The following is a 10,462-nucleotide window of genomic DNA, read 5'->3' on the forward strand; positions in this document are numbered from 1 at the left end:
CCTGACAATTACTCATCTGACTTGCTCTGAGTAGACTTCAGATGAGATTTCAGCCTTCTCTTTAGACTGCTTTGGTGCATTTCATACAGCCCAAGAAGTCATGGTAGCTGTAATAGCTCTCCATGACCTGGCCTGTCAGGATAGGTCCATGCTTTATCTTCAACCCTTTCTTGATCCTGCTCAAAGGCAGTTTCGAGACAAAATAGTTTCAGACACTTTCAAGGCAAAAGAAGAGGAATTGAGTCAAACAAGGAAATATTGCAAGTCCTGCACAAAATAATTAATCTCTTGAAGTAGAAAAAGTTATGCTTGCTTTCATTATATCCTTTCAAAATTTTCTGAAGTAAGGGATATTATAGACTGCTTTTTGCACCTTGGAAACTAAAGAGAAAATCACCTTTACAAGATATCCAGCATTTCTCCACATAATGGCCTCTGATTTTTGGATTAGCCTATTTACCTGAATGTTTTCTAACACTTCACTGAAAAAGCAGGAAAAGATGAAAAAAACTGTGAACATAGCACAGCACAATTGTCTGGAAAGAACAAAGTGGTTCAAATTTTGTCCAGTTTCTCAAACAGCCAGGTATGTCACATTTATCACATCAGAGGATACCCAAAAAATGTATGATGCTGTAAAACAAATGTGATTAGCAAACCACTTGGAAGAAATATGTTTGTTTAATTACGTTTTCTTCTGGTGCAGATGTTTTCTTAAAGATGTTTCATGCAAGAAGCAGTTTGCTGGTTTGATCATTGCAACTTGTGCAAAGTTCATGGGGTATTGCAGAATTCGGCAAAATTATGCTGTGCTCATTTTTAGCTGTGCTTTTTTCAACTCCCTGGCTGAAGTTTTTGTCTGGAAGCCCTTGTGCGATATTTTGCTTGTTTGAGAATAAAAGTTATTTGCAAATAACTCGTATACATCGATGTATACAAGTATACATGCAGTATATCTTCAAGATACCCACCCACATGCATGTTTACCTTCTGCCTTAGTCTGTCATTGACCATCCTGTTCTTGAGACGAAGTGACATTGAGACTTCCTGCTCATTGCTGCCCTGAATAAGAGGGAACACAAAGTGTGAGGGCACCTGCAAGGCCTTGTCTTAACCAACAGGGAGTGGGAATGTGTGCCAGCAGGACTTACATACCCACTGTACTCCGAGAACCTGGGTTACTGGAAGAAAGGCTGAAGCATAAGTCTCCAGTGTTCTCCTAGAGTTTTCAAAGATTTTGCTAGCCAAGACATGCATGTGTAAAGGGTCATAAAAAGTATTGAATGTCTCAAGCATGAGTTACTGCCTCTGATTTTTCTGGGGATTCTCATGCAGCACTCATAGGGTCTATGAAGAGTTGCATCAGAGAAAGGGAGGTTTGAATCCTATATGAAAAATAATGCATTTTGACTGAATTTGGCAGAAGACACCTTCTTGTTGTGAGACTTGGCATTAACTTAGCACAAGGGAGTCATTATTTTTTCTCCTGCTCCTAGTCAAAATTAATTGCTTTTTAAATAAGCTACAATTTATTTCACAGATGAAAATGGTTATAAAACATGTGGTTATCTAAAGGTCACAACTTTGTCAATGTTAAGTGCAATTTTATCTTCTATAGAATTCATTTGTAAGAAAGCTATCCTTATTTCTAACTTTTATTAAATAGATTAAATCCCAAGGAAAATGATACAGTGTGGGCATTCCAAAGATAAATGTAGCAATGAGGTCGTGTCCTCTTTTTAATTACAATTGTTATTCATTCCTGCAGCATAGGAAAAAGTTACAATTCTAATCAGCTAAAATCCAAAGTTAAGAAATTAGAATAATCAAAGGTGCCAGGAAAAGTCTTTGATTAGTGTTTTTCAGACGAAGCTAACTACATTATCAAAGCAATAGATTGGGTAGATTATTAGGAAGGGCTCTGTGGAGGCTGAGGGAAGTTGCTTATGAGACAATTTTTTTATTTGACTCTCTCGCTTTCTGTTTGCTTTTAAAACTTAGAGGCACCAAATACCTTGTGATCTTTAGCTGTAATGAAACCAAAACTGTATAATAATCACTGGAATGTCGGCACTTGCTGACTTAATCCTGTACCCGTAGTAGCTGTGCTCTGTTTCCTCCACTGGGCCGCCTTTAAGCCCTTTGAAAGACAACGGGAAGAAGAGACTTTAGGTGGAGGTAATGCCAGTGTCCTGTTCTTGAAATATTGAATTACCTCGTGTCTAATTTGTATCCTGAAACTTTCCCTGCTGTGTCAGCCGTGTATCCATCCCATGGATATCGAGACACTGGGGTCTGAGGCTTGGTCCTGAAGGTGTTGTATAGGCAGCTGGGAAACAAGATCCTGTGTACCTGGACTCTGGAGCTGGATTTATGGCTGGGGTGCAGCACTGAGCAAAAGCGGCCATTCAGCTTCATAACCCAGCTGCTAAAAGTCTGTGAGATGGCTGTATTGCATCTTGTGAACTGCATGGAAAGCCACCCATCAGCACAGCAGTGCACACAGTGTGGTCCCTGTCCTAGGAGCCTCCTGCCCTTGGCTGCTGTGTGAGCAGTGTCCCCAGGCACATCCTGGCTGGTGACACACCAGCTGTGCTTGGGCTCGCCAGCTCTCAGGGGGATGCCTGAGTCAGGTCACTTCCCTCAGGGATTTCTGTGTGGTGGTTTAAACATGTCCAAAGATGACTATCTTAAATTTGCATTAGTAGGTATTTTTTGTGTCTGTCTTCTAAATGTGCAGCTGCTTGGATTTCTTTTTAACGGCATTGCTGTTATGATGCACTTTTGTGAAAAATGCAGATGGCACATGAGTCATATTTGCTAGGAGTAAGCCACATAAAAACTCAAATTTGAAAACCCTCTAGAAATATGAGAAGTTTGACATGATGAAAGGAAAATAACAAAGAATCCTAAAGTGTAGTAAACTTGATTTCCATGAATGCATACAGTTGCTTCAAGTTATGTTGAAACTATTAAAACTTTCATCTGTTTTGACATTGGCTAATAATTTGGTTGCCTTTTTATTTCAGATGTCGATGAATGCCTTCAAGACAGCAATGTTTGCCTAAGAGGAAGCTGCATAAATACTGAAGGGTCTTACAAATGCACTTGTCCAGATGGTTTCCAGCAGATAGCAAATAGGGGATGTCAAGGTATGAAATAGGTGTAAAAAATACCTGGATCATTATTATAGATGTGCAGATTTGTGAGCGTAACTTGTGATAGTCACACATCATGCTAAGGAAGAGAAACTCATTTATCATTTGTATTACTTTCACACTCTTCTTATTTTCTATTCTCCTTCATTCTATTCTCTCAGTAAATATATGCTGAGAAATTATTTCAAGAGGCTGAAGTCTCCACCTTCATAACTTGAAGGAGAATCTGTGTTAGAATGAAGAGAGACACAGTGCTGCTTTTTTCCCAAATCCTGGAAACATTTATTTTAACAGAACATTCTATATGTTGTGAGTCAGAGATGTAACAACAAGAGCAGCATCAAGTCACGTTAGATATCACCTCTATAGAATGCTTGCAGTACTTTGTGGAGGATGGGTGGGGAGGAAGAGAATGTGTTACCTGAGACTGAGTCAGCATTGCCAAACCCAGGAAAACACTTCCCAGGTTTTAGTTCTGAACAATCCTATCTTCGTGCTGGCACAACACCCAGACATGCCTCATTTCTTTTGTCCACCTTTTTTGTGAGACAGAAACCATGGTATTAGAGCTGGAGAATGATAACATGTTCATGTCCTAAATGACTGAAGGACCAGCACACTGAACTTTGCTTTGGCTGCTCTCTTATGCAGTTTAGACTTGAGCTGAGAAACTGGATTCCAGCTCATTCACGTTGAAGATCTTCTGCAACAAACGCTGAATTCCCTGTAAGAGTTCTGAGTATTCTGTGCGACTGCTTTCTAATTCAAATGTTGCATTCAGCACACAGAAGTGCCGTATTAGACCTTGCTTTAGCAGATAAAAGAGAATTTACTGCAAGCTAAAATCAATGGGAGCTTTGATACCCCTCTATTCTCTTCATTTTGCTGTCTAAAGTAGTAGATATATGCCTCATATTTTAAGTGGATAAATATAACAAAACTGAAAGCACTTATGAGCCAACTAAGGGACAGACAGTGCAGACAGAGAGCTATTGAATTAAACTGGCAAATTTATCACAGAGTGCAGTGTCTGCAACTTGAATCTGGACTAGACTAGAAGTTAGGGATATGAGTTTTGGTAAGGAGAAATTTGAAAATACTCCAAAACATGAGAAACTGCAGTTTGCTCTTTCAGAGGTATTATACTCAATTTCCCTAACACTAGTAATTTTGTTTTCCTGTCTTTTAATTCATAATTCTACCTTGTGTAATCAGCTGGTTGGGTTTCCAGTATTTTTCTGGCGGTTTTAGGACAGCTAAATCTTGAGTACAGTATGAGAAGGTACAATACTGTCCTTGTTATTGCTGATCTCCCACCATTCCCAACTTTCAGAGGGCTTCAGGAAGTAGTTGATGGTTTGCATTTGCTATGAATTCAGAGAAAGCTTTATACGTGTAGGTGTTGTGTTCAGCACAGTGCATTGACTTTTCCATAGGCAATTCATGCAAATACAACTTCCCCGAGCTGCCTGCCTCTTTTCTGTCCTCTTATGGCCATGATTTCAGGACACTGGTTAGGTTTACACACAGGCTAGAATCAGTTTGTAGCTAGAGAAAATTCTCTAATGGATGTCATGGTCTTGAGATGATAATATTGAGATCATAATTTCCCTAGTATATCAAAATTGCTGGCTAGATTGATACATTCTGGATGGTTGTAAGCAACAAAAGGTGCAGTTAAGAATGAGAAATTCGAGTGTTTGGATAAGGGATGAATAAGCTTCATGGGTAAATTTTGTTTGTAAATTTGTGTTTGATCTCAGCATGGTACTGAATGCTTCTTAATAGGTTTTTGTAAATAATTTTTTGTATTTGCAAAACTTACAAAAGCATAATTACAACATGAATGATAATTGAGATGAAAGTGGTAGCACCTTAATGAAAGAATGAAGTCCTTAAGTTTTAAGGGCAGATTTGGTTGCTAACAAGAGACATCAATCAAAAGGAAATACTTAATTTTCAGATTCACAAGTTTGAAAAATGCTTTCTAAGTTTAAGATAGAACCCAAGAAAAGTGATGATAAGCTCTTACATAGCAAGCTTTTGGCATCATTCTCACTCCCCATCGGCAAAAAAAGAGCATTTGGCTTTAAATTATATAAAATCAACCTTCTGGGAAAGATGCAGCTCCAAACATGCTAGTAACATGAAAAGTCAGATGCCCAAATTGATCGGTGTGCAGCCACCAAAAAGCAGAGAGATGGAGTCAGTAATTCCTGTAACACAGAAGAAATGTTGACTAGGATGGCACTTATGCTGATATCCCACAAATCAATCTGTGCTCATCCTCATCACAGAGTGATGTAGCAAGAGTATGATGCAGCAGAACATAATGACATCTTTACAGAGTTTAGGAATGATTGCAGGAGCTTTGGTTTCTCTGAAGATGAGCCATTCACACAGCTATTTACACAGCCAGTGGAAATAGAAGCTGCTTTTAAGATTAATTGAATTTCCACTTAATATTAAGGCTGTGATGATTTGCAAAGCTTTTAATGTCTCTGTGCTTTCAGATATCAATGAGTGTGAGAGATCTGACCTCTGCTCACCACACGGAGAGTGTCTGAACACGGATGGTTCCTACCAGTGCATATGTGAGCGGGGCTTTTCTGTGTCTGCAGATGGCCGAACGTGTGAAGGTGAGATAAATTGTAATAACCCGTTCCCATTCTTTTGCTGTTACTAGGAGGGTGAGAAAAGTAGGTCAGTCAGTCACTACTAACTATAAAAACCATGAAATCTGCCACTTAAGGGCCCTTTGTTCTTTTTCTCATAAATAGATGCTGTGCAAAGTGTGTTTGGAACTCAGGCTTCTGATAAGTTTCTATGGGTAAGACACACATGAATATTTAGGATTATCTAATTTGAAGCTTAAGTGCATTATCAGCAAGCCTGAGCTACCTGAATGTTCTCATTGCTGTGTGGAAGACAACAGAACCTTGCTTGTCCAAACTTTTATTTAAAATATGCAGATTAAGCAACAGAACAGTAACTCCAGTGAGAAGTTGTAGTGAAATCAAGTAGTTCTATTATAGAAATTCAGGCATTTTGAAATGACAGAAATAGAGTAAATAGCAGTAATTTTATGCTAGATCTTTATAGAGATAGATCTTTATAGAAACATCAACCAGGAGCCTGGAATTCAGGGTAACTAGGTTTTTTATGTTGCTATATCATGAGAATATATCCTGTTGCTAATGGTATACACATGTTTGCAAGTGATGTCGCTCACCTGCACTGGATTTAAAACAGGACAGTTGTGCTCAGTAATACTTTCGGTGGTACTTGAAGTTATATGGCTTTGTGAAGTCAGTGATGCCGATAGAAAATAAACACTCCCCTAACTAGATTAAGAATGCTTATTCTTATGGTTGAGTGCTCAGATAATAGGGCTTATGGAAAAAGTGCAGAAGGGGAAAAATTATATGGTAGTATTTCAGCAGGATGCATGCTGAGGAGAAGCACTGAGCAGATGATAGCTCAGTGTTAGAACCAACGGATAATGGATCTCAAGCACCCAAGAATTAAGCAACTGTTCTCTCTGCCAAATTATAGGCCAGTAAATCCACATTGTGATTGGTTTTCACAGGCCAGTTCTTGTCATAGTTCACTTAGGGATAGTGAAAATGTTTGTCCTTTGGTGGATGAGGTACACTGAAACTTGTGTCTGATTGTTGCATCTCACTGCTTATACTAGAGAAAAATGAATATTACAGCTTTATTACTGAAGCTGGCATATAACCTGCCCTAGATTTAGTAATGTGATCTCCCATGAAATTAAATACAGTGCTGGTAGGAACACTGTTATGCTTGATGTCAGGGAATAAGTGCTGTATATTTAGATATAGTGTGACATCAAACACACCATTTGTTTTAATTTTTATTGATAATTGTAAAGAATTCTCGAGTGTTTTTAGTGCTTTTTTTTCTCTAAACATTTACTTCATTTTGTAATCATGGTGTAAGTTGAAAGAAATATTCTCTTACTGCCAAGACAAAAGTCTGGTCAAGTAGGCTAGAGAGAGTCAATCTGAGTAATTCCACTGATTCATGGAGGAGGCAGTATTTTATGATTTGAAGTAATGGGGATAATTCCAAAGCATGTTCGTGGGCTCTTACATCAGCATGTATACATTTCACCTGGTGTTCAGGAAGGATATGGCCACATATCTTCAATTGCTCTGCAAGAAAAATACTAGCAGGTGTTTTGCCTCACTGTTGAGCATAGCTATAAAAGAGGGGGGGGGGGAAATGGCTAGGGAAGAATACAGCCTTCTTTTTGTAGAAGCCAAATACTTTATTTCATAATGAAGCTAGAACACTTGTTAACCTTGTGAAATCAAATTCACACAAAGTAAAAAAAGCACAACAGAAAAGGAACACAATTAAAAAAAAAATCCAAAGTCATTGGCATCTACTCTTAGGAGATGTACCAGAAACAAGAGCTCCTCTGCATCTCTGACATTTAATAAAATAGCAGTTTCCCGGGAAATGTTGCTATCATATATGATGAAGTAATACAAAGCTAATCTCCATTAGAACAAAAAAGCCAAACTTTTGCTAAATAGAAAAAGATGAAGTCACAAGATCTTATTTCCAGGATTGTGACTAGTTTTGGAACTTTTTAATGAAGAATAAAACAAGTACAAAAACAGTTGAGCATGCTTCACAAGTAATTGGTGTTGTGTATGGAATACAGATCAGACTTTATATTCAACACTTGGAAAAGTATTTTAATAACTTGGCGAAGTAAGAGTACTTCTAGTCTCTGAAGCAGCAGCACTCCTTTTCCACCACAATTAGTTTCTCCATTCTGTCATTTTAATAAAAACAACTCCAGAGTTTTGCTAAAACTCATTTTAAGGGAGCACTGATGGCATCAGTGTCAATATTTGTAGTGGTGTCAGCTTCATGCTAAAAGGCAAGACCAAACAAAGAGTGTGTGACATTCCAGGTACTGAGAAAGCATGTGGCTTCCAGCCTCAGCAGCTACTGTTCTTTACACTGAGTGCCTCTGTGAATTTAATTCTAGTTAAGTGAGTGAGAGTAACTGTTTATACCATCAGACGAAGAACCTGAGAAAATTTTCCTGGATTCACACACCTCTCTATACCTGGGAAGCAGATTTTCCATATCTCCAGACATTTTGTATGAGTTTGACTTAGGGGTTTTTTTGAAGTTTGAAACAACAACAGCATAAAACATTTAAGAACCTCATGTGGTTTAATTCTGGTATAGAGTTTTTGTGGCCATTGGCCAAAGTAAACTGAACAGCTGTGGGGACTGTGTCTTCTTCCAAGGTGTAGACAAACTTTTGTTGCAGCATTGACATTCCACTGCAGCCTGGCCCCAGGCTCAGCAATTTGACTGCACGGGGCTCTCTGAACTGGAGAGTCTCAGAGTCTCCTTAGTTCCTTGTTGAGCTTTCTGGGGTTCATATAAAGATGGTGTTTTACCCAGCTGGCTACTAGTCAAAACCTCAAGTTAGAGGTTCTCTGATGCTCAAGTCAATACCCTGCCTCAAGCACCTCTTCTGTCTCCATGTCCCATCCCATATGTCTCTCATTGGCTTCTCACTGCTGCAATAGGCAGTCCAAAAAACTTACACATCCCACCAGAGCTCCAGAGCTCTCCAGCCTCTGCTTCTTCCTTTTTATGTGTGCATGTTGTGGGTAGCCCTGGAAAGTTCAGAATCAGCTCTGCTTCTCTAATGACTTTACAGACCTGTCTTAGGAATCAATTCCTCTTCCAGACATATTCCTATGTAAGTATATTTCAGTGAGATTTAACTATCATGCTTGAGGTTAAGGTTGCCTTCAGCTTGTTCAGGTTGTCAGAAAACTGGAACACAGTGTTGAAATGCACAAAAGTGTGCATGAGTGCACACATCTTGCCTTTTGATTAAAGCAGGCAGCACTGATTCATGGATTCTAAAATAGGTTGTAATTACAGAGAAATGCTTTAGTCACTCTATAGACATAGGATATATTATGTTCGTATTTAGTTTTTTCCCCTGACTTTGTTTCCATGTAGCAAGAGAATTGCCGATTACAAGCCTCACTCTTTATGGGGTGATTAAAGAAACAAATGTCCTTTCCGGCCGTAAAAAAGAGTCCTTTGAGTGAACTGTCTAGACAAGGAAAAATATTTGGTGCTTGGACCTTCTCTGTAATATCCCATGCACTGTAAGATGTTCAGACTGTACTTTTTAGAAAAAAACCCGTCTTCTGTGGCTGTGTTATGTACTGAATTAGGACACTTGCTACAATCACAAGTTTTGTTTCTGCAGCTTTTTAGTCCATGACCTTGTTTTACCTGCAAAGAACCAGCTGCATGAACCATTGCCCTGTTTCCTTTAACATTTAGGTTTTGAGTAACAGGAGTTCTGTAATTTGAGTAATTCTGAAGTCTCCAGCTGCAGTTTCTTCTGCATAGATTTTTAACAGTAACTGTCCCGTGGCTCAGGAACTTATTGTTATTTAACCATAGTTGTTCATTGAAAACAAAAACACTGTATTATTGTCTGCTGTCTGAAATTCCTGTCAAGCCACCATTGTTCACTCATTTTGAATTCCTTTTCTTAACAGAGCTTTCTGATTAAGTATTCAGATTTTTTTACTAGATATGTGGAACTCTACTGATTACATGAGACTATTAATAACAGATATGTTATTCAGGGACAGCAGTGCATGGCAGCAAGAAAGAGGGACCAGAAGAACACAACTGTAAAAAATTTTTGTTGTCTTCCTCCCAGTAACTCCATATGCATCTTTTTATATCTCTGTCACTGTGGGGACTTGAAAAGGAAGAGGTGTAAAAGGTATATATGTATTTTAGCTTTGACAGTCTTTAACACAGATAAGTTGCTTACTCACATTGCTGAATTAATTCTGCTAGGAAGGGTTTGTGGTAGGTTTAAATAAGTTCGATATCCAGAAACCATCCAAATTTTCATATTCAATTCCTTGAGAATAAGCATACTGGCTATTGTATTCTTTGCCAAACACAATAGCCCTTTCTAAAATAAATTCCTTGAATATTTTGTCCTTTGTTTAATACATCAAGACATAAAAACCATTAAAATCTTTACTACAAAACTTACAAACTAAATAAATTTTTCTGCCAGTTCCGTCTGCAAGTACTTTTTTTATAACCATCAATTATACTCATATATGTGTCCTAGATTTTGGTGTATTTAGTACATACAGTTTTTGCATGCATTTCATATATAGGCTGAAGTTTGTTAACCAATGGATCAATTCAGTAGGAGAAGTGAGTTTCCCATAAATAAACATCCTAACATA

The 10,462-nt window shown here is 38.3% G+C and overlaps 1 protein-coding gene across 9 annotated transcripts in view; it reads left to right on the forward strand.

The window, feature by feature from the left end:
* Positions 1-10,462, forward strand: part of LTBP1 (latent transforming growth factor beta binding protein 1) — a 182,769-nt gene that overhangs the window by 135,099 nt on the left and 37,208 nt on the right. For all 9 annotated transcript variants that reach the window (XM_014876273.2, XM_014876299.2, XM_014876282.2 and 6 more), the window contains 2 exons: positions 3,030-3,152; positions 5,672-5,797. In XM_014876273.2, the coding sequence (XP_014731759.2) occupies positions 3,030-3,152; positions 5,672-5,797 (249 nt within the window). The remainder of the gene's footprint in view (positions 1-3,029; positions 3,153-5,671; positions 5,798-10,462) is intronic.

The sequence above is a fragment of the Sturnus vulgaris genome, chromosome 3 (assembly GCF_052056855.1).
Source record: "Sturnus vulgaris isolate bStuVul1 chromosome 3, bStuVul1.hap1, whole genome shotgun sequence".
Lineage (NCBI taxonomy): Eukaryota > Metazoa > Chordata > Aves > Passeriformes > Sturnidae > Sturnus > Sturnus vulgaris.